Below are 25,701 nucleotides of genomic sequence, written 5' to 3' on the forward strand. Positions count from 1 at the left end.
TTATTCAAGTGTGAGCTGAGATTGATTAATTCTCTTTGAAATCAATGAACTCCAGTGAAACTGAAGTTGTAATAGGGGAGTAGAAATCTCTCCATTAGCTGGAGTCATACTGACCAGCAATTAAGCTGACTGTTTTCATTCAAGTTCGATCATCTCCATTTCAGGATTTCATTACACTTGTTTGTCTTAAGGCAGGAGCAGGATGTTAGCTGATGATTTCAGTTTTCAGTATGATTTGTAACTCCTCGGATATTGAAACAGTTTGTAATTGTATGGGACAAGACTTGACAATGTTCAGGCTTCAGCTGATAAGTCGCAAAAAATGTCTCCACAGGTGTCAGGCACTAACCATCTCCTTTTGACTCAATAGTACTACAGTCCCTAACATGAATATCTTGGGGCTTTTCATTGACCAACCATATAAACACAGTGCAGGTTAGAAGCTGAAAATTCTACAGCGGATAACTCAACTTTTCACTCTTCCCTGTTTACAAGCAGTGTGATGGAATACTCGCTCCTTACTGGATGAATGCAACTTCAATGAATCTCAATAAGATCAATATCATCCAGGATAAAGCAGTTTGTTTAACCGATATCCCACGTACCACCTTGAATAATCACTTCTCTGATGCAGCGTGTACCATCCACAAAACTTGCCATATCTCCTTTGACAGCACATACCAAATTCAAGAACTCCAATTAGAAAGATTAGAGCAGAAAATGCATTCAAACACCACCACTTCAAAGTTACCCTTCAAGCAATACTGCATCCCAACTTATATCATCATTCCTTCACAGCTACTGGGTCAAAATCCTGGAATTTCCTTCCTAGCAGCACTGTGGGTATCTCTACACAATATGTACTGCAGCAGTTCCATAAGGCAGCTCACCAGCACCTTTTGAAAGGCAAGTGTGGATGGCCAACAAATGCTGGCACAGCCAGCAACCATTCCATCTAATGAACAAATAAATAAAATGACTATAAAATCAACCAAATCTCTCAATAGTTCTGTTTAGGAGATATCCAGTAGTTTTATTAATTCTGTATAAAATACCTTACAAGCATGTCATAAACCTTTAATCAGAGCATTAATACAAAATGAAAATCACATTTCTAATTTTGCATGACAATCATGAACATAAATTGCAAACAGGAAGAATGTGATATATTTGAATATTTCAAAGCAGTCACTGATAGTTAGTGAATTTGGCATCAATAGGTTTCAGCAATTCTTTCTTTTGTCAAAAATTATTGAAATCCATTAATTACTAAATAAAGGAGAATATTAGCAAATACTAATGGTTCTTTGCATATATTGTCTTCGCAGTTATGAAGGCCTAAACTATAGCTTTACACCAAGAGAGAAAATGATCAAATGAGATTGAACTTTGGCCTTGTCAATTAAAGTTGAAAAGATGAGTTGCTTTTATATGATTGCAAATAGAAACACCTCAACCAATGAGTTTATTAGCTTCATGTCTTGAAGTACTCCTCTCAGACAGTGCAGTTAACCTAATTTTTAAAAATGAAAGCTGAAGTTTCCTCTACTCTAGCCCACCTGAAATATGTTCACTTTCCCTGCGTCATTTTCTATGTTTCTGAAACCACCTCCAGTCTTATGTTGAGTATTCAGACAAGCCCAGATCCAGTGGGTCATCTCCACTTGAATTTCTGATTTCTGCTTCCCCATTAAGTGTTCTAATTAGGAGCATTTTCAAATAAAGTTAAACCACAGGCATACATATCAGTACTGGCCTTACCACTGCTTATTTATTCATTTTAACCCATTCACTTTCACTTTGAATGAGCAATTCCCAACCAAGGAAGCTAACATCAGAAATGATCATGGATCTGCTCTAGTTAACTGTCAAGTAGTTCACGGATGCAAGAATTATCACAATTACATCCAATATTGGTTGCCAAATAAAGTTACGGGAATTCACCTGGTGATGATCTAATCAAAAATGGCAAGGACAAACATCAAATACCAGCAATTAAGCTACAGTTAGACAGCGGGGCTTTCCTTTTAACTTCAATATTTTGTGAGGTTTTTCAGTAATGTTGCCCTGACATCAATGCGTGGACTTGAATTATTTTGGGAAACTGCACTTTACTAAAAATACGTGGAAACATTACAGCAATTTCAAGGGGAGCTGATATAAATTTTGCTCCTGAGATTTGGAGCTCCAAAATTCAAAAAACTCTCAACTTATATTTCAAAAATACTATGTAAAGAATTGGTATAATCTTTATTTGCTAGAATAGAGTTATTTCTCTCAGAAGTTTATTCTTAAGTCCTATGCCAATTAGAAACTGGCTTGAGACTGTCCAAGATAATTTTGTGTTAGATACTTAAAGATAGCAAATTCAGAAATTAATCTCAATCTGATCAGGATTGGATCTCATTGTTCAGACCTGAAATAAAGTTTTCTGGTCCTGCTACCTAATAATTTCAATAGCTATTCAGAGTTATTTTCCTGAACTAAAATCTAATTTCAGGATAGCAATACTACTATATTGACTGAAAGATTAAGAAAGTTGGAACCAATTTTAGTTGAGTTATACAAATTTAAGAGAACACATATACGCCAATGTAATGGGCTTTTCTATCTGAAATGATTCTATAATGTGAAGGTGATTAAGTATTCTGGATAGGCTTGAATATCATTGAAAATGACAAACATTGTTGGGTTTTGCTGATTATCAACAACGCTGTCATACAAGTCTGTAGGATTTGTTGGAGACTTTGAAGGGGGAGTCACCATTCCTGACTGTCCTTGACAATACATTCCAGTAAGTACTCGAGCACGATACATATACTTAAATCCATTAGGATCAGTCCTTGAATACGTTTCCTGAGCAGAGTAAGTTGCACTTACAGCAAAATAGGTGCCCTTCCCCAATGCTGTGGCTATAAAAGAAAAACAAATAATGTGCAGTCATTTTGTATACCAAAAGCATCAAATGACATATTCAATTTGTCTTTTTGAGAAAACTCATTTGCTTTGACCATCTTTAAATGAAACACTTTTAAGACTGTCTTCATTAAAAACGTTTTTATAAATAAAACTAAGAGGTTCAGAGAAATGTGAAGCTAATTTTATTTGGATATGGTCCTGCTTGCAGTGCAATCTCACATACAGCAAGAGCAAAGACCTCTTTTAAGACCTACTGGAAAATCAAGTCAGCTGACACATTTATCATATTTACTTTAGCTCACTGATCTATTTCACAGTCTAAAAAGATCAACAACCATCCAAACATCAGACCAGTTTATTGATAACAGTCAAAATTAAGATTGAACATTTTATAAACCATCAGTAGTTCTGAGAGTTACCAGATCCAAAATGTTAACTCTGATTTTGCTTCACAGATACTGCCAGATTTGCTGAACTTTTCCAGCAATTACTGTTTCTTTTTTGTACTTCATAATTAAAATGTTTTGATAAGATTTGACATATAGTAAATACCAAATAGTGACAGTCTTTTCAGCATTTAGATTTTCCATTTTGACTATTAGGGAAATTCTGTTCCTTACCATTCCTTCCTGCATAACTACGATTAAATCCATGATGGTTGATTGATTCAAGGGTGTCTTGTGATGTTCCATGAAATAGGATGTGTTCATTATTAGTGCCAGGAGGATTCTTATCGTCCAGCTGTTGCTTTTTAATCATATAATTTTTCCAAAGACACATGCTTTGCAATCTTTCGATCTGTTCAATAAAATTTCTTTGTTACATTTTATAGGCAGTTTAATTTTAAAACAAGACTCAAAGTAATTAAAAAAAACACAGTTGGCTTCAATAAAATAATGTATTCATTCCTGAAGTGTTAACTCATCTGCTCTCTCCTGATCTGCTGTGTGCAGAATATTTTTGGCCTTACAGAGTTCCTGCATCTGAGGTTTCTTTCTAACTCTTATTACAATCATTCAGTCATGAAACTTATAGCAATATGAATCCAGCATGACTATGTTGCTGCTAATAGTAGTAAAAGACTTAGTATGTATCTGTAGTGTATTCACATACTAATACTCAATCAAGTGATAATATTATGGATGAGCTACATATTGATCTTATTCAACCACTTTCGCAGGAGGACTGAGGGGTGCCTGAACTTTGTCAATTGATTTTAGATTAGATTCTCTACAGTGTGGAAACAGGCCCTTCAGCCCAACAAGTCTACACCGACCTTCCAAAGAGTAACCCACCCAGACCCATTTGCCTCTGATTAATGCACCTAATGCTATGGGCAATTTAGCATGGCCAATTCACCTGAACTGCACATCTTTGGACTGTGGGAGGGAACCGGAGCATCCAGAGGAAACCCACGCAGACATGGGAGAAAATGCAAACTCCACACAGTCGCCCGAGGCTGGAATCGAACCTGGGTCCCTGGTGCTGTCAGTCAGCAGTGCTAACCACTGAGCCACCGTACTTGGAATTGGAAAATCAGCTAGCCTACAGACCTAGATTTAGTTTAGATTTTTCTTTGGTTCCATTGGAAAGGAAATTAATTATGAAGACCTCCTGAAGAGAGCGTTGATGACCTTAACTCAGTGCTAAACTGGTAACTGATTAATGCAACACAATATGGACTTCAGTAAGGCATTCGACAAGGTTCCCCATGGGAAACTGATCAGCAAGGTTCGATCTCATGGGATAAAGGGAGAACTAGCCATTTGGATACAGAACTGGCCCAAAGGTAGAAGACAGAGGGTGTTGGTGGATGGTTGTTTTTCAGACTGGAGGCCTGTGACTATTGGAGTGCCACAAGGATCGGTGCTGGGCCCTCTACTTTTTGTCATTTACATAAATGATTTGGATGTGCGCATAAGGGGTACAGTTAGTAAGTTTGCAGATGGCATAGGTTTAGGGTGAGAGGGGAAAGATATAAAAAAGACCTAAGGGGCAACGTTTTCACGCAGAGGGTGGTACGTGTATGGAACGAACTGCCAGAGGATGTGGTGGAGGCTGCAACATTTAACAGGCATTTGGATGGATATATGAATAGGAAGGGTTTGGAGGGATATGGGCCAGGTACTGGCAGGTAGGACTAGATTGGGCTGGGGTATCTGCAGATGACACCAAAATTGAAGGTGTAGTGGACAGCGAAGAAGGTTACCTCAGATTACAACAGGATCTGGACCAGATGGGCCAATGGGCTGAGAAGTGGCATATGGAGTTTAATTCAGATAAATGCGAGGTACTGCATTTTGGGAAAGCAAATCTTAGCAGGACTTATACACTTAATGGTAAGGTCCTAGAGAGTGTTCCTGAACAAAGAGACCTTGGAGTGCAGGTTCATAGCTCCTTGAAAGTGGAGTCGCAGGTAGATAGGATAGTGAAGAAGGCGTTTGGTATGCTTTCCTTTATTGGTCAGAGTATTGAGTACAGGTGTTGGGAGGTCATGTTGCGGCTGTACAGGACATTGGTTAGGCCACTGTTGGAATACTGCGTGCAATTTGGTCTCCTTCCTATTGGAAAGATGTTGTGAAACTTGAAAGGGTTCAAAAAAGATTTACAAGGATGTTGCCAGGGTTGGAGGATCTGAGCTACAGGGAGAGGCTGAACAGGCTTGGGCTGTTTTCCCTGGAAAGTCAGAGGCTGAGCGGTGACCTTTTAGAGGTTTACAAAATTATGAGGGGCATGGATAGGATAATAGACAAAGTCTTTTCCCTGGGGTCAGGGAGTCCAGAATTCGAGGGCATAGGCTTAGGGTGAGAGGGGAAAGATATAAAAAAGACCTAAGGGGCAACGTTTTCACGCAGAGTGTGGTACGTGTATGGAATGAGCTGCCAGAGGATGTGGTGGAAGCTGCAACATTTAAGAGGCATTTGGATGGGTATATGAATAGGAAGGGTTTGGAGGGATATGGGCCGGGTTCTGGCAGGTAGGACTAGATTGGGTTGGGATATCTGGTCGGCATGGATGGGTTGGACTGAAGTGTCTGTTTCCATGCTATACATCTCTATGACTCTAGGTCACTCAACAAGCAGTAAATTGCAATCTTGACCAGTTCATGCAATGCTTTACTCATGGGCTGAGAGTCCTCAGTCAGCATCTGACATATTTTCAAAATTATCTATGAGCTAACTTGGTATTCATAGAAATTACATTCAAAGAAATTTACATAAGACCTTATCAGTCTGTAGCTCCCAGCGAGAAGGTAGAAATGGTAGAAACACATAAGGAAAAGATGCATTCGTGAGACCTGACTGTAAAGTCTCTGACATGGCCATGTAAAATCCGGAGGGTTATCACTTACCAGAAACAGACCTGGACTAGTCATACAAATACTGTAGCTACTAGAGTAGTTTAGAGGCTCAGAATCCAGCAGTGAGGACCTCACTTCCTGTGTACCTTAGGCCTGTCTACCATCTGCAAAGCACAAGAATGTGACAGAATACTCCCCACTTGCCTGGATGAATGGAGCTCCCACAACTCTCAAGAAGCTTGACACTATCTAGGTACTAAATTCACAAACATTCACTCCCTTCACCATTGACGCTAAGCCGCAGCAATGTATACCATCTACAAGATGCACTGTTCAAAGGGAAACAGTTACACGGAACTTCGTCACCCGTAAGTTTCTCGTCAAGCCACTCAAATTCACTGCTCCTTCAATATTGCTCAGTCAAATTCCTGGAATTCCATCCCTAAGGGCACTGTGGGTCTACCAACATGATATGGACTGAAGCAATTCAAGAAGGCAGATCACCACCTTCTCAAGGGCAACTGGAGAAGGACATCAAATGCTGCCCAGTGATTCCCACATCCCATAAATAAGTATTTTAAAATCTGTCTGTCATGGAAATCTCAACTTTGATCACTTTAAACATCTCCATGTGTGCAAATGATTCTGCTCACAATTAGCCACCATGTTTGAAATCTTTTCCATTCATCTGAACTGAAATTGCTCTTTGGGGTAGCCACTTGATAATACATATTAAAACTAAAGATAAAAATTGAAATGTGGTTAGGTAAACATGTTTTTAAGGAATATTACCTACTGCTTTCAATAACATTAAAAAAAAGGACATTTCCATAATGAAATCCATGTCTCAATTGGAATTCCAAAAGATAGTCTTACTGGAGTGGATGTTTGGCTCTCCTTTTCCACAGATCCTGCCCAGGGTAGCCAAATTTCTGCTGGTTTTATTTCAGAACCCAAGCTTCAACTGTATTTTGCTTTTATTATATCGCTGGATCTGGCACTGGGGAATGAGGTGGGTCAAGTGTGGGAGGGTGTGCAGTTAAAGAACAACGATCATTGAATCATAAGGTTTCAATGTGAGTTTGAAGAGCAAGCAGCAATCAAACAAGACTGTTTAAACTGGAAGTGGACTAACCTCAATGTGCATCCAGCTGTTGGAATGAAGAATTAACAGGATCCATGTACTGGATCAATAGATGGCTTTCAAGAAGCAGAGATTTCATGTATTAATCCTAAATATATTCTAATATGGGTGAAAGGCAGATGAATCCAAAGCCAAGGCTTCTTAGATAATGAATGCTTGGTCCCCTTCTGTCTGTTTGGATGAGAATTTAGAAGGCATGGATAGTAAGTTTGCAGATAATACCAAAATTGGTGGTATAGTTGACAGTGAAGAAGGTTATCTAAGATTACAAAAGGATCTTGATTAATTGGGCCAATGGGCTGAGGGGTAGTGGATGGAGTTTAATATGGATAAATGCAAGGTATTGCATTTTGGTAAAACAAGGGCTAGATTTTGACAGTTAATGGGAGGGCCCCGCGGGGGTAGTTCTGTCGAACAGAGAGACCTAACGGTTCAGGTACCTCGTTCTTTGATAGTTGCTTTACAGGTAAATTGATCAGGCCATTGACTATAGAAGTTGGACATGCTGGCGAAGCCATTTTTAGAGTACTGCATACAGTTCTGGTCGCCCTGCTGTAGGAACGATATTAAATTGGAGAGTTCAGAAAAGTTTTACCAGGAATTGGAGGATTTGAGTTATAAGGAGAGGCTGGATAGGCTGGTACTTTTTGCAATAGGGCATAGGAGGTTGAGGGGTGACCTTCTAGAAGTTTACAAAATCATGACGGGCATAGATAAGGTGAATAACAAACGTCTTTTCCAAATAATTGGTGACATATTTTTAAGGCGAGAGAAGAAAGATTTAAAAGGGAACTGGGGGGTAACTATTTCACAATGAGGGGAGTTTATAAGTAGAACGAACTAACAGAGGAAATCAGATGCAGGTACAACTGCAACATTTAAAAGGTATTTGGACAGGTGTATGAATAGAAATAATTTACAGGGATATGGGTCAAATGCAGGTAATTGAAATTACTTTAGTTTGGGAAACATGGTCAGAATGATTAGTTGGATCAAGAAAAGACAGAAGATGATGAAATGAGCAAACGTCTACAATAAAACTTGCCACTTCTATGTTTTTCCAACTAGATCTATTTTTTGGGTACTATGTTTCTAGGTTTTCCATTCAAAATCTAGGTTTCTTTCACAAGACTCTGTTGTATATATGCTCATTCATTCAATCTGGAGAAAATCTATGCATTTAAATGTCAGATTTTATAACTTATTTGCATTATCCCATGCTGATCATGATGAAATTGCATAGAATGGTTCTTTCATTGGATTTGGTGCCCAGCCCCAGTACATGCACACGCCCAAGGAACCATTTCCATTTTGCTTTGGAAATTAAGTTAACTCCTTGAGTCGTCATTATGTTACATTTGTGTGGGTTTTTTTCACAAGATGTAAAAACGTGGTGGTATCTTTTAGTTGTTCATATGACATTATTTTGAAAAACAATTTGGATTACTTCATAATATTATGAACGAGTCATATAATTTAACCATGTAAATAGGATAAATATCTCGGGATAGCCCAAGTTAAAACTATCTATATTTCTCTATTTCTTACTAAAATCACTGTCGAGGTTTTTGCCAAAACGTATGGTGGCAACACTGTCTACAATATATGTCAGGTGAATTCTTCATAGGTAAACCAGAATAAAATGATATGTTGAAAGGACAAGTGATGGGGAAAATAAGACTGTGAAAGAGAAAATATGAGAATAGACTGCCGTTAACAATAAAAAGGAACCCCAAAGGCTTCTCGCATATAAATAACAAGTAGGTACAAAGAGATGCAGTGAGTACCATTAGGTTTAAAGAGATTGTACGTATGTATAGTACAGGACAATAATAGAATAACAATAACATTGAATATTGGAGCAGGAGTAAACTATTTAGCCACAAACATCTTCTGCCTTTTTAGATTATGACTAGTCATTTACCTCAATGCCGTTTTCCTGTGCTATTTTTTGGGTACTGTGCATTTACTAAGGAAGCAGATGCTGATTAAACATTCAAAAAAAGGTCAAGGTAACGGAAAAGATGAAACTTGGTAGGAAATGTGTGGGAAAAGTCTTGTTATGTTTAGAGTAGATAAGTTGTCTGATCCAGGAAGCTTGCTATCCCAGAATACTTAAGAAAATTGGACTGGAGATACTGAATAAGCTTGTCACTCTTTTCCATTTTTCCCTTGATAGGAGGAGGTTCCAAGAAATTAATAGTGGCAATTATGACATCCTTATTCAAACAAGGATCCCTAATAGTCACAAGATGGTCATTTTGATTGCAGTGATGGGTTAGGTTTCATAAACAATAATGAGATAAGGAATCAACAGCCACTTGGAAATGTTTAAGTTAATTAAGGATAGGCAACATAGAGATGTAAACATTCATTTCGCGTGTCTATTGGTCAGGTACCAGGTATAGTAGCTCTCACTGCAACTGCTAGTGCATGTGTGGTTTCTTCCATTACAAACATCATTGTTGTGAGCTCATCTATTGTGACAGTCCTGCTTTAGGCCTGCACTCCCTCTGCCAAACCTTCTGCCCCTTGACCTCTACCTTTTCCAGAGCTCAAGCAGCCCATGCCAGGAAGAGAAAGGAAACCTTCAGGGAAATTAAACGGACACATCAATATGGGATAACGGGACTGATTGGACAGCAAACATGAAATCATTTTAAGGGCCAAATGTACCTTCTATACCATCATGACTATACCATCACCATTCCTTAAAGAAGGAAATTCACCATCTTTATGTAGACTGACCACACATGACTCCAGACACACAACTTTTACATGCAATTAGAGATGGGCAATAAATGCTGCCCTCACTAGTGATACTGACATCCACTGAAAGAATTTTTTTAAAGTTGTTGGTTTCTTTTTTGGAAGGATTTTAGATGGTAGCTTCCAAATTCCATTATGTTTATTCACTGCTCAAATCCCAAACAAAACATCTCTAATTCAGAAGAATATCCCTTCATTTCCTTGGCAACGTATGCCCAGCAATTATTTTCATGCCAATTTTTTACGATACACACCACAAGATAGGGCCCCATATGTTAATACTGATAGTTGAGAGAGAAAAACATAGTTAATGCTTCATGATTTGCAGCTTCAAAACAATCATATATTAATTGAAAGTTTGTTCACTTTCACATATTGTTGCCCAAATGCCATGAATGAGGATTACATTATCAACAAGTATTAAAATACCTTCACAATCTTAATCTGTCTTCTTAATCCCAAATTCTCTGACTTTGTTACTGACTTCACGACATCATGAAATTCTTGGGATTGTTGTTGTAACTGCACAGATTTGTATTGTGATTTTTGCATGTCATGCCAATGGTGTGGAATGTTGTCTGTTGTAAATCCTGTAGATAAATCGAATGAATCACATATTTTATCATCATTTATATGCTAGTCAATTTCTTTTTTAGCCTCAAGAATTGGTTGTCATTGCTCGGATATTTATTCCAGACTTAAGCATCCAATGTTATTATTAACTTCTACCATGTTAGTTATAAGACAAGTCAAATACTTACAGTTTTTGGATTAAAAGGAATGATGATTTAATTATATAAGCATTTGAGGAATAATTTTGTTCTTGTACACCACAAACATGAAGTATGACATCTTCTGCTTGCAAAGTAATTGGACACATTAATTGAATCTCCAAAAACATCCAATTCTTTTCACTTTCCCTTCTGGACAAATTTAAATGTTTGCAAAGCATTTAAAAAATGACTGAATACAATGTCCTAACATCTCCAAGTCAGAAAATACCTCATTGCATCAGCTAAATTATTTTTGTTCACCACACAAATCATATGGAACTCTTGATATTGCTTTTTAATTTATATTTATGATGCAATCATGGAGTTTTGTATTATGGACTAATATGCACTTGAAATCGAATTAAGATTGGCTAAGGCGATTTTATATAGGTTTCTTTTCTGGCATGCCATTGTTCGTAAGGCAAAATAAATGAACTGATCTACAGCAATACCCACTCATCTTTTGTAGAAAATATATCTAAATGAATAACTATGAACAGTATTTGTTTTATCAAGACAAAAAGATTTACCTTCTGTTTTCAAAACCCTTTTTAATTTAATTACATTTTCTTTACTGTCAACTGCAGTATTTTTTCTTAAATCCACCTTCCAATGTTTGGCTTGCCAATCAATGATGAGTTGAGTTTTGTCTTCATTGAATGCCTTTTCCAGATTGAGGTTGACAGCCTTGTCAAAAGGCATGAACTGTGCGCCTTGTTCAAAGGACCATTCTACTAAATTGTTGAGAAGTTCTTCATCTCTTCTTCTGAATTCGCTTTCTCTCAGATTATTAATCATTTCTTGAATTTTCAAATAAGCAGATGAAACATCCTTAGCGGTGCCAGAAACAATGGCCTCAGCTCCAGATGGTTTCAATTTCAACTCTATTTTGATTTCCAGTTTCTTCTGGAGTGCTGTTAATTCTTCTTCTTCTTTTTCAGAGAACTGAAATAAGTAATCACTGCTAATGACTTTCATATCATGTTCTGAAAAAATTAACTGTTCGATCCAGGATTTTACCTTTTCTACAGTTTGCTCACTTGCTCCACAGATTTCAAACGGAACAGGATCTATCTGATCTTTGAATACAATATAGTCTTCAGTAAAGTGTTGTTTCTTCTCTTTACTTTGATCAGGCCAAAAAAATCCTGCAACTGCATCTAGGTGTGCCAGAAATATTACATTTTAGAACAAGGCAGTTCTTATAGAATAAAACACAAGCAGAAGAAGAAAAATCTTTAGCAAATTGTTCTGAGACTTACTTTTTGCTTTATTCCACAAAGATTCTGATTCTGTCAGATTAGACCTATCATGTTTTTGCAGATGGTTCTGAAATTCACTGAACATTTGTGGTTGAAAAATAACAATGCGAATCTTCCGCAAATAAGTTGAAGATTGTCTGCTTACAAAATCACCGACTGACTCAATCATTGCATTGGCAACTTGGGAAGGGTTTACTCGTCCTTGTCCTATGTATTGGAGCAAAGAAAGATTTAAAATTTGTATGCATGATTTGGCCTTCTAGTCATCATGAAAATAATTATTTTGTTGAGAAGTCAATTTCTTTTATCCCTTTCCATGCCTAAAGTTAGTTCTTTACTTAACGGTCAAGTTCCAGACTTTTAAATTTTTAATGCAAATTCTTTCTTTTTAAAGGATTTCAATTCACAACCCATGATATCATATAAAAATCTCTGTTACATGTATTTATGTATCAAGAATAACATTGTTACGCATTGTGCCAAACAACTAAAAGATACCAATTATAAAAGATGTACTTCAGCTCTGATTATCATCTTGTCCCTTTTCATAGATGTTACTTTAACTTCTTTTAACATTTCTCAGGACAATGCCTTGACCAATCAGAGTCAATATTTAAACAAAGCTTGGCAGTTAACTGTCAATCATCGTAACATACAGCATTCTCCATGTCAACCTCTATCAGAGTCCACTTGCCAACTAGTCAACACTCATCTCTTATTTAGTATAAACATTGCTTATTCTGTGTTTTAGATTAGATTAGATTAGATTACTTACAGTGCGGAAACAGGCCCTTCGGCCCAACAAGTCCACACCGACTCGCCGAAGCGTAACCCACCCAGACCCATTACCCCTACACCTAACACTACAGGCAATTTAGCATGGCCAATTTGCCTAACCTGCACATTTTTTGGATTGTGGGAGGAAACCCACGCAGACACAGGGAGAATGTGCAAACTCCACACAGTCAGTCGCCTGAGGCGGGAATTGAACCCGGGTCTCTGGCGCTGTGAGGCAACAGTGCTAACCACTGTGCCGTTTTGATTTTTTGTTTTGCAAGTTGTCCTGATGACTTGGAATTGATGGAAATACAACAGAGACCAAGTCTTTCAAGCAGGCAGTCATAATAGGTAATTATGGGTGAGTGTTTTTAAAAGCAGCTTGAACATATAAAATCATGGAAATAACTTTGGAATTGCAAAGGGTGTATGAAAATACTTGAACCTCAGAGAGAGAGAGGAGAAAGCAAAGAGTCAGTATTTAAGTGCCTGGAACTTGAGAGCTGTAAAGTAAACCAAAGAGAAGTAATGGAAAGAGAAAGAGGAAAAAAGAATACTGGCTTAAAGAGTTGTGGGTTAAAAAAGAAGCCTCAGATGTAGAGTAAAGTTCTAATGAGGAAAATCCTAGTCATAATCTAAATCCAGTAAGGAATTCTTTTTTATATGCCGAACCAAAGTTCAAGGGAAAAGTACATGGGCTTAATCTTTATGTTAATTTAAAAGGTACTGAAATAAATGAAATGGCTGGAGGAAAACTGGACATGGTGCATGCAAAGCAGGTTGAAAGGTGAAACAGTTCTACATATACATCTCTGTCAGCGGAGATTACTATGGATTATGATGCTGCAAGAAAGGCTACTCTAAGCACATACAACTTAGTTCCTGAGGCATACAGGCAAAAGATTTAAAACTTAAATTAACAGCCCACGTAAACCTACCTTAAATCTGAAAGAATAAAGCAAAGTTACTTTGATTGGTTGATATGGTCATTTTGGAGTAAATACCGCATGTGAAGTTCTTATTGAAATCATTCTCTTGGAATATCTAAAAGCTCACTACCTTTCACAATTAGAACCCTTGTTAAAGACCAGAAGGTAGCCACTGTGAGTCAGATGGTGGGAATGGCTGACAATTATGAACTGATCCATAAAACTACACCATTTTCCAATTACCCTCATAAACCCAGAAGGGATAGAGGGTGATAGAGGGAGGTCAATAAGAAGCACCAGCAATGTGCACAATTCAGCACAGTGAGTTGAAGACCAAGTGAGACTATATTATTGGAATTACTGAAATTAGGAGAAATTTCTTCATCTAAAGAATGGTAATCTTGTGAATTTCATGGGTACATGAATAGGAAGGATTTCGGTGGATATGGGCCACATGCTGGAAAATGGGACAAAATCAGTTTAGGATATCTAGTTGGCATGGACAAGTTAGACTGAAGGGTCTGTTTCCATACCGTATAACACTATGATTCTATGAGTGGCTTGCTAGGCCAGGTTAGGATGGCAGATTTCTTTCCCTGAAGGACATTAGTGAGCCAGACAGATTTTTGATGGTCATCAGTAGATTCTTTATTCTAGATTCTTCGTTATTAAATTCAACTTCCAGCATCTGCACTAACAGGATTTGATTCTGGGTGCCAAGAACATCAGCTGACTTTCTCTATTAAAAGCCAAGCAATACTACCACTGGGTAATCACCTCTGCATGTCAGAAGCTCACAGAAGAGAAAACTAAGTGGGGGTGTGGGTCTGAGTGGGATGCTTTTTGGAAGGTCAGTGTGGACTCAATGGGACAGAGAGCCTGCTTCCACATTGCAGGGAGTCTATGATTCTCAGAAGTTTTAAGTACTACTGCCTTTATCCGAGTGAACTGAAAGGTGACCCTGATTAATAGTTTCAGAAAATCAACCAAGAAACCTGCAATTATGCCTGTGGAACAGTGGACTGTGCAAACGACCGAAGGGTATTTTCTTTTATTTATCCCTTTACTTTGTTTGTTGTCTTCTTTTTTTTTTAAATGCAGAGCAATTAGATAACTTGTTGTTTAAGGTTATTCTACTAAAGTTACTATATTGTTAGTAAGTTGCTAAATCCTTTGTTTAAACTACAAACCAGTGTCCAGAATTAGTCATTTGCAAAGTCTGGAATTGGTTATTCAAAAGTCTATGTAGGAACTATCGAGGTCAATTTTGAGGGCCTTTGAGGGTTTAATTTTACTGTGTTGCAAATACAGAGGTAGAAAGACTGCTTTGGTAAAGCTATCAATCCCCATGTCATAACATGTTGACATTTCAAAAGGAATGAGTCATGGTGTCTCAATGTTAGGAGGGATAGAATCAGAACACATTGAATTGGAAGACATAGATTTTAATTGGGTGAAGGTAAGAAACAAAAAGGGGAAGAAGCAATCTTTAGGCCCAAACATGAGCTATTCAATGGGACAGAGAATAAATCAGGAGATTATGAGGGCTTGTTTAAAAAAGGCAATGCAATAATCATAACTGAATTTCATCTTCAAGTGGATTAGGAAAGTCTGGGAGAGGTAGCCATAATGAAAAAATTAAAATGTGTATTCACAACAGTTTCCTAAAACAATATGATGGGAATTCAATTAGGCTATTTTGAGTCTGATGATGTGTAATGAGGCAGGTTTACTAAAAGATCTCCAAGTAAAAGAACCCCTTGGAAATAGTGACTGTGACGTGGTAGAATTTAACATTCTATTTAAAAGGGAAAAACTTGAGTTAGAAACAACTGTGCTAAATTTAAAGATAATTACAAATGATAGAGGGCCAAACTGGTTAGAATGGATAGGGAAAGACATTTAACAGCAAAGGTGACTTGAGGGAAAAAAAAGGCAGATCCTTTAAGAAAATATTTCATGGCTCACCTCAAAGATATTTCACAATAAGAAGGGATTCTAGGAAGTGGATAAGTCAACAGCCAGGTTAACCAAGGAGGTGAAGTATAGCATTAAATTGAGAGAAAAAAACACATTGTCAGAATTAATGGTAAACTAGAGGAACTGTAAAAACCAACAAAAGGTGACCAAAAGAAAAGGGGAGCAGAGAACCATTGAGGGTAAATTTGTAAGTAATATTATGACTGATAGCAAAAGTGTTTTTTCAATACAAAAAAAAGGCCAAAGTTAGCTTAGGCTGTGGAAATAAAATGGAGAACCATAAAGTGGGAAAGGGATTGAAAGAAATGCTTTGCATTTGTCTTCATGGTGGAAGACACTAATAGCATTTTAAAATTCCTAAATAATCAAGGGGAAAAGGTGGAGAGGAAATAAATTGAACAACTATTGTGAAAGGAAAGAAATATTAGGGAAATAATGGAACTAAAAACTTAAGTCCCCTGGTGCTGATGGGATGCATAAGAAGAAGATAAAGAGACAATGGATGCACCAGTACTAATCTTACAAGAATTCTTGAATTCTGAAAAAGTTCCCTATGATTGGAAAACTGTCAACGTATCATCTTTATTTGAAAACAAAAGTAAACAAAACAGTTAACTAAAGGCTAGTTAGCTTAATGTTTGTTATTGGGAAAATGTTGGAGTCTATTAAAAAGGATGCATTAGTGCAGCATTTAGAAATGCATAATATGATCAAAAAGAAAAAACATGGCTTCTTGAAGAGAAGGCTACATTAGGCTATTTAATAAGAGGCCACATTGTCAGAGGTAATATATTAGCATGGATAGAGGATTGGCTGAGATTTGGAATAAGGGGGAAAAGATATCCGGATGGCAAGCTGTTACTAGTGGAGCATCACAGGGATCAGTGTTCATAAATATTTACAATATTAATTAATGACTTGGATGAGGAAAGTGAATGTGATACAGCTCTGTTTGCAAATGACACAAAAATAGGTAGGAAATAGGTAGGATGACTCAAAAAGTCTGTAGTGGGACAGAGACTGATAAAGTAAGTGGGTAAAAGCTTAGCTGATGGAAAATAATGTAGATTATAGATAATAAATGTGAGATATGCATTTTTGCAGGAAGAATAGATGACCTGAATATTACTAAAATGGAGAACTGCAGAAAGCTACAGCACAGAGGGATTTGGCTGTCCTCAAGCATACATCACAAAAAGCTAGCATACCAATTTATCACACAACACCAGGTTATAGTCCAACAGGTTTAATTGGAAGCACACTAGCTTTCGGAGCGTTGCTCCTTCATCACGTGATAGTGGAGGGCTCAATCCTAACACACAGAACTTATAGCAAAAATTTACAGTGTGATGTAACTGAAATTATACATTGAAAAATTGATTGTCTGTTGGCCTTTCATCTGTTAGAATACCGTGATAGTTTCACTTCTTTCATGTGTAAATCACAAAACCTTTTTATAAAAAGTTGCATTCTCAGGTTAGCTGTTAACAATGGTGATAGCTAGACAATATGTAGAAGGTGTTGGCCCTCTGTGTTCTCTGTCTATGCCATGATGTTTAGATTGATTCTAATCTAAAAAGTGAGATACCAGAGTTCTACATGAATGCATGCAGTTTTTGAGCAAAGTACAATGTAACCCTGCAAGTACAAATTCACCCCACAAAATATATGTGTGCATGTGGGTCTTTGTCTGTCTGGGTTGGGGGTTATGAGTGTGAGAAAGTGTGTGTGTGTGTGGTAAGTGTAGAGTGTCCTACGTCTGTGAAGGGGTGCATGTGTGAGTGTGTGTGTGTGAAGGGTGTGTGTGGGTGTCTGTGTGCGCATCTGTGTATATGGGTGTATATGGCTACGACAATGGATGAATGGGCACCACACAACAATCAACAGTCAGGAGTGTTCCCTCCCAGTTGGGGAACACTTCCGTGGTCCAGGACATTCTACCTCGGACATTCGGGTGACCATCCTCCAAGGTGGACTTCGGGACAGGCAGCAGAGAAAAGTGGCCGAGCAGAGGCTGATAGCTAAGATCGGTACCCATAGGGAGGGCCTCAACCAGGACCTTGGGTTCATGTCACATTACAGGTGACCACCATTGCACTATACACACATATACAGATACTCCTACACACACACACACACATTCTGACACACACACAGGCACTCCTATACACACGGACACACATATACACAGACATTCACACAGATACCCACACACACCCTTACACACACACACACTCCCACAGACTTAAGACACTCTACACTCACTACACCACACGCATACGCTTTCTCACACTCACAACCCCCAACCCAGACAGACACACACACACAGACAGACAAAGACCCACATGCACACATATATTTTGTGGGGTGAATTTGTACTTGCAGGGTAACATTATACTTTGCTCAAAAACTGCATGCATTCACATAGAATGCCCCTCCAAGACCGTGTTAGGGAACTGGAGCTGGAGCTGGATGAACTTAGGATCATTTGGGAGGCAGAGGGGGTCATAGATCGGAGCTTTAGGGAAGTAGTAACTCCAAAGTTGGCAGATAGATGGGTGACAGTGAGGGGGACTGGGAGGAAGCAGCCAGTGCAGGGACCCCCTGCGGCCGTTCCCCTCAAGAACAAGTATACCGTTTTGGATACTTGTGGGGGGGGGGGACTTACCAGGGGTAAGTAACGGGGCTCAGGCCTCTGGCACGGAGCCTGTCCCTGTTACTCAGAAGGGAAGGGTGGAGAAGAGCAGAGCAATAGTAATTGGGGACTCGATAGTTCGGGGCACAGATAGGCGGTTTTGTGGGAACGAGAGAGACTCACGTTTGGTATGTTGCCTCCCAGGTGCAAGGGTATGTGATGTCTCTGATCGTGTTTTCCGGGTCCTTAAGTGGGAGGGGGAGCAGCTCGAAGTCGTGGTCCACATTGGCACCAATGACATAGGTAGGAGGAGCGCTGAGGATGTTAGGCAGGCTTTCAGGGAGCTAGGTTGGAAGCTCAAAGTTAAAACGAACAGAGTTGTTGTCTCTGGTTTGTTACCCGTGCCACGTGATAGAGAGTCGAGGAATAGGGAGAGAGAACAGTTAAATGCGTGGCTACAGGGATGGTGCAGGAGGGAGGGATTCCGGTATTTGGATAACTGGGGTGCTTTCTGGGGAAGATGGGACCTCTATAAACAGGATGGTCTGCACCTGAACCTGAGGGGCACCAGTATCCTTGGTGGGAGGTTTGCTAGTGCTCTTGGGGGTGGTTTAAACTAACTCTGCAGGGGCATGGGAACCCAGACTGTAGCTTTAGGGTGCAGGACCTGGAGTGTAGGGAGGTTAGGAACATGGCATCAATTTCAAAGGAGGGTGCCTGTAAACAGGAAAGTGGCTTGAAGTGTGTATACTTCAATGCAAGAAGTATACGAAATAAGGTAGGTGAACCTGCAGCGTGGGTTGGTACCTGGGACTTCGATGTTGTGGCCATTACGGAGACATGGGTAGAACAGGGACAGGATTGGCTGTTGCAGGTCCCAGGGTTTAAATGTTTTAGTAGGGTCAGAGGTGGGGGTAAAAGAGGGGGAGGTGTGGCATTGCTTGTCAAAGATAGTATTACAGCTGTGGAAAGGACAATGGATGAAGACTTGCCATCTGAGGTAGTTTGGGCTGAGGTTAGGAATAGGAAAGATGAGCTCACCCTGTTAGGAGTTTTTTACAGGCCTCCTAATAGTCCTAGAAACGTAGAAGAAAGGATTGCGAGGATGATTCAAGAGAAGAGTGAAAGTAATAGGGTGGTTGTTATGGGGGACTTTAACTTTCCTGATATTGATTGGGAAAGCTATAGCTCAAGTTCGTTAGATGGGTCAGTGTTTGTCCAATGTGTGCAGGAGGTTTTCCTGACACAATATGTAGATAAGCCAACAAGAGGTGAGGCCATACTGGATTTGGTTCTGGGTAATGAACCAGGCCAGGTGTTAGAATTAGAGGTAGGTGAGCACTTTGGGGACAGTGACCACAATTCGGTGACTTTTACTCTAGTGATGGAGAGGGATAAGTGTGCACTACAGGGCAAGAGTTATAGCTGGGGGCAGGGAAATTATGATGCGGTGAGGCATGACTTAGGATGTGTGGCTTGGAAAAGTAAGCTTCAAGGGAAGGGCGTAATTGATATGTGGAGCTTGTTCAAGGAGCAACTATTGAGTGTCCTTGATAAGTATGTACCCGTCAGGCAGGGAGGAAAGGGTCGTGTGAGGGAGCCGTGGTTTAATAAGGAATTGGAATCCCTTGTTAAAGGGAAGAGGGCGGCCTATGTAAAGATGAGGCGTGAAGGTTCAATTGGGGCGATTGAGAGTTATAAGGTAGCCAGGAAGGACCTGAAGAGAGAGCTAAGAGCAGCAAGGAGGGGACATGAAAGGTCCTTAGTTGGTAGGATTGGGGAAAACCCTAAGGCTTTCTATAGGTATGTCAGGAATAAAAGAATGACTAGGGTAGGAATAGGTCCAGTCAAGGATAGTAATGGGAAGTTGCGTGTGGAGGCTGAAGAGATTGGGGAGACACTGAATGAATACTTTTCGTCAGTATTCAATCAGGAACAGGACATTGTTGTCAATGTGAGTACTGAGTCACAATTAAGTAGAATGGATGGCTTTGAGGTATGTAGAGAAGACGTGTTGGAAATTCTGGAAAGGGTGAAAATAGATAAATCCCCTGGGCCTGATGGCATTTATCCTAGGATTCTCTGGGAAGCAAGGGAGGAGATTGCAGAGCCATTGGCCTTGATTTTTATGTCCTCGTTGTCTACAGGAGTAGTGCCAGAAGATTGGAGGCTAGCAAATGTGGTTCCCTTGTTCAAGAAGGGGAGTAGGGATAACCCTAGTAACTATAGGCCGGTGAGTCTCACTTCTGTTGTGGGCAAAATCTTAGAGAGAATTGTAAGGGATAGGATTTATGAACATCTGGATAGGAATAATGTGATCAAGGATAGTCAGCATGGTTTTGTGAAGGGCAGGTCGTGCCTCACAAACCTTATTGAATTCTTTGAGAAGGTGACTAAGGAGGTGGACGAGGGGAAAGCGGTAGATGTGGTGTATATGGATTTTAGTAAGGCGTTTGATAAGGTTCCCCATGGTAGACTACTGCAAAAAATACGGAGGTATGGCATTGAGGGTGAGTTGGAGGTTTGGATTAGGAGTTGGCTGGCTGGAAGAAGACAGAGGGTAGTAGTTGATGGCAAAGGTTCATCTTGGAGTGCCGTCACTAGCGGTGTTCCGCAAGGATCTGTTTTGGGACCATTGCTGTTTGTCATTTTTATAAATGACCTGGAGGAGGGGTTAGAAGGATGGGTGAGCAAGGTTGCGGATGATACGAAAGTCGGAGGAGTTGTAGACAGTGAGGAAGGATATGGCAGGTTACAGCGGGATATAGATAAGCTGCAGAACTGGGCAGAAAGGTGGCAAATGGAGTTCAATGTAGCTAAGTGTGAGGTGATTCACTTTGGTAAGAGTAATCAAAAGATGGGGTACTGGGCTAATGGTCGGATACTTGGTAGTGTGGATGAGCAGAGGGATCTTGGTGTCCATGTACACAGATCTTTGAAAGTTGCCACCCAGGTAAATAGTGTGGTGAAGAAGGCATATGGCGTACTGGCTTTTATTGGTAGAGGAATTGAGTTCCGGAGTACTGAGGTCATGTTGCAGTTGTATAAGACTCTGGTGCGGCCGCATCTGGAGTATTGTGTGCAGTTTTGGTCGCCATATTATAGGAAGGATGTGGAGGCACTGGAACGGGTGCAGAGGAGGTTTACCAGGATGTTGCCTGGTATGGTAGAAAGATCGTATGAGGAAAGGCTGAGGCACTTGGGGTTGTTTTCATTGGAGAAAAGAAGGTTTAGGGGTGACTTGATAGAGGTGTACAAGATGATTAGGGGTTTAGATAGGGTCGACAGTGAGAATCTTTTTCCACGTATGGAGTCTGCTATTACAAGGGGGCATAGCTTTAAATTAAGGGGGGGTAGGTATAGGACAGATGTTAGGGGTAGGTTCTTTACTCAGCGAGTCGTGAGTTCATGGAATGCCCTGCCAGTAGCAGTGGTGGACTCTCCCTCATTTTGGGCATTTAAGCGGGCATTGGATAGGCATATGGAGGATAGTGGGCTAGTGTAGGTTAGGTGGGCTTGGATCGGCGCAACATCGAGGGCCGAAGGGCCTGTACTGCGCTGTATTCTTCTATGTTCTATGTTCTAGAACTCTGAGCTCAAAAACTGCATGAATTCATGTAAAACTCTGTTATCTCACTTTTTAGATTAGAATCAATCTAAACATCATGGCATAGACAGAGAACACTTTCAACATATTGTCTAGCTATCACCATTGTTAACAGCTAACCCGAGAATGCAACCTTTTAAAAAAAGGTTTTGCGATTTACACATGAAAGAAGTGAAACTATCATGGTGTTCTAACAGATGAAAGGCTTAACAGACAATCAATTTTTCAATGTATAATTTCAGTTACATCACACTGTAAATTTTTGCTATAAATTCTGTGTGTTAGGATTGAGCCCTCCACTATCACCTAATGAAGGAGCGATGCTCCGAAAGCTAGTGTGCTTCCAATTAAACCTGTTGGACTATAACCTAGTGTTGTGTGGTTTTTAACTTTGTACACCCTAGTCCAACACCGGCATCTCCAAATCATTTCAATAGGTAATAGGGAAGACAAGTGGAATGATGTGCTTTATTGCAAAGGTAGTTGGGTAAAAAATAAGGAAGTTTTGCTAAAAATCATGCAAGACACTAGTGACACCACAGATAGAATAGAATATTGCAAATGCTTTTCAGTTTTTTATATAAGGATAGATATAATGGACTGAGGCAGTCCGGAGAAGATTCTTTAGGCTGATTTTAGTTATTGAGGTACTGTTTAGGAGGACAAGTTGAGTGGATTGGAATTGTACATATGGGAGTTTAGATGAATAAAAGGTGAATTTATTGAAATATACCAGATTCTTAGGAGAGGTTAGATGTGGAGAGGTTGTTTCCCATTGTAGAAGAGTTTTGGACCTGAAAGCATACCCTCAGGTTAGGAGGTCACATATTTAAAACAGAGCTGAGGAGGATTTTAGTGTCTCAGACGGTAATAAATCTACAGAATTCTTTGCGCAGGGTGTTGTAGAGTATGGGTCATTAAGTATGCTCAAGGTTGAGAAAAATAGATCATTAATCAGTGAGGGAATCAAGGGTTCAGGGGAAAAAGCAAGAACCTGGAATTGGAGATTATCAGATTAGGCATGATCTCACAGAATGGTGGAGCAGACACAATGGAACGGCTTACTTCTGCTTCTACCTGTTCCGGTCTTATGATGAAAGGAAAGTAGCCAGGCCAAAGAAAGGACTGCTGGAAATGACCTGAGATCCCCATCCAAGACCAAAATAAAGATACTGAAGGTGAAAGTGAAAGTTCTGGTCTTAAGAGTACATTGTCATAAACAGGGACACTTTCATTCAGATTGCTGGATCTGCACAGTAAGCTCATGGGACTTAAGAGTTTGGGAGTGAGTTTGAAGAAGGGCTTATGCCCGAAACGTCGATTCTCCTGCTCCTTGGATGCTGCCTGACCTGCTGCGCTTTTCCAGCAACACATTTTTCAGCTCTGATCTCCAGCATCTGCAGTCCTCACTTTCTCCTAGTGAGTTTGAATAGACAATTCAAAAGGAAAATGCCACAGATCAAATTGTAGCTTTAACCACAAATTTGAAACTAAAGGTAAACACTGTTTGGAGAGGTGAATTAAGTAGATGAGAGATATAGACTATTTTTGTCAAAAGGAATGGTAACTCCTTTTTCTTTAAAAGAGAAAGCTCAATCCAAAGATTTTAAACTAAAAAAAATCCTGAATGTTGCATTAACTGCCCATATTTCTTGAAGACTCACAGGAACATGCAAAGTAGTAGGTGTTTTGAAAACTCTGCAGGCAACAATGAAATAATAGGCAGACAAGCATCTTACAAGTGGACCATTTCAAACAGGAGATGAACTGTTAGCATTCATACTTCTACAAGGTAGATCTCTGAAAGAAAGATTCACCAATTCATATAATTTAATTGAAAGTGATATAGTGACTTGAAGTGACTTATCTGGTCATAGGAAGGCAAATTGGTTATGGTACATAGACTTGCCAAAGCTATATTGTCACAGGAAGGGAAATAAGAAAGATGAAGTAGGTCAGGTGGTAAGAATAGAAGAGGCCAAAAGAGAAAGCAAGAGTGAGGTAGACAATTAAGGAATCATTGAATCTCTACAGTATTGAAGCAGGCCATTCAGGCACATCAGGTCCACTCCAACTCTCTCAACACCCCTACCCCATCCTGTAACCCTGCATTTCAATAGCTAATCCACCTAATTTACACATTCCTGGACACTGTGGGCAATTTAGCATAGCCAAACAACTTTATCTGCACATCTTTGGACTTGTGAGGAAACCAGAGAACCCGGAGGAAATCCACATAGATACGGGGAGAATGCGCACGACTCTACACAGACAGACAGTCACCTGAGGCTGGAATCGAACTCGGGTCCCTGACACTATGAGGCAGCAGTGTTAACCACTGAGCCACCATGCCACCCTGAACTTCTCTGCCATTTCACTGTTTTCCATAATGATCTCACACCAGATTCATTTCCTAAGGGGCCAATGCTCACTCTGACCTCTCTTTTTCTTTTTAAATTTAAAAAAACTGGTCAACACACAGCCCCAACAATTCGTTCAGTACCATTTCCTTGGTGTTTGTGATTTTATTGAATTCGCTCTCTTCCATTTCCTGATTATCAATTATTTTTGGGATGTTATTTGTATCCACTATACTAAAGTCTGTTGTAAAATTATTTCCTTAACAAACTCATGTCTTTCATCTCATATACTGAGTCATAACATTTAATCAAATTAAATATACAACTTGCGCATGCCAGTTCTGCCAACCTTAATTGGGGTAATAACTATTTTTTTGGATTTCTTTGTTCTTCTTTGCTCTTCAAAATAAAACAGAAAGTCAACAAATAAATGAATGAATAAAATTCAAACCTGTTCCGAGTGCAGGGAAAGCAACTGAGGAAAATTTCTCATCTTCACACTTCCGAAGAATTGTACCAATAAAAGCTCGTATTTGATTTGGGTCTGTTTGTCCAACCATGTGAATTATCTTTTTACACGCTAAGTTTCCTGCATTTGTTGTTATTATTCCATTATTTGGCTGGATGCCTTGAAGTAAATAGAGAATTACCTCAACAATTTTTTGGAAATTTCATTTTAATATGGAAACAATGGAGAAAGTAACAGTTCTGAAATTAATATTGCATGTTTACTATACATAAAATTTTAACTGTTTTTTATGGTACATTTATTATTTTCTGTTGCACTGTTCATATTTAGTCCAGGACACAGACAGGTATTGGCCAATTAGCTGGGAACGTAGCAGAGATTAGGGGATTACAAAATCAAAACAAAAAGCAAATGGTTGGATGAAATGTTAATTGTAAAATGTAAAACATGTAAAATGAAGATGTAGCAGGATGTGAGGCCCCGAGTTGAATCAAGGACAGAGTGGGCCTAGTTTTTTGTTTTCGTGCCACTGCAAGCACAAATGCTTGGGACCTGAAGCGGGTGACAACGGCAGATTTAATTCATCAAGAAAATATACAACTACAATGAGCGTTCATCAGGTTCAGGAAGGGAGCAGCCTTAATTTGAATTCTGGGGCACACAGTTTGCAATGCATTCTTGCATTTATGCACTGCAACCTGGTGTACTTAGGTTAGATGACAGTGATCATGTGACAGTTGTGGAAACTCCATAAACTCAAATATTGTACCAGTAAT

General features: G+C 39.4%; 1 protein-coding gene across 1 annotated transcript in view; it reads right to left on the reverse strand.

The window, feature by feature from the left end:
• Positions 1-1,007: 1,007 nt before the first annotated feature.
• Positions 1,008-25,701, reverse strand: part of LOC122551674 (protein mono-ADP-ribosyltransferase PARP14-like) — a 74,217-nt gene continuing 49,523 nt past the window's right edge. Inside the window, exons 12-17 of the mRNA XM_043693978.2 lie at positions 24,908-25,084; positions 12,169-12,375; positions 11,437-12,066; positions 10,563-10,723; positions 3,540-3,717; positions 1,008-2,912 (exon numbers count right to left, since the gene is read on the reverse strand). Coding sequence (XP_043549913.2) covers positions 2,623-2,912; positions 3,540-3,717; positions 10,563-10,723; positions 11,437-12,066; positions 12,169-12,375; positions 24,908-25,084 — 1,643 coding nt within the window. The 3' untranslated portion in view covers positions 1,008-2,622. The remainder of the gene's footprint in view (positions 2,913-3,539; positions 3,718-10,562; positions 10,724-11,436; positions 12,067-12,168; positions 12,376-24,907; positions 25,085-25,701) is intronic.

The sequence above is a fragment of the Chiloscyllium plagiosum genome, unplaced genomic scaffold (assembly GCF_037043375.1).
Source record: "Chiloscyllium plagiosum isolate Xiang-an unplaced genomic scaffold, Cpla_swu_hap1 HiC_scaffold_7, whole genome shotgun sequence".
NCBI lineage: Eukaryota > Metazoa > Chordata > Chondrichthyes > Orectolobiformes > Hemiscylliidae > Chiloscyllium > Chiloscyllium plagiosum.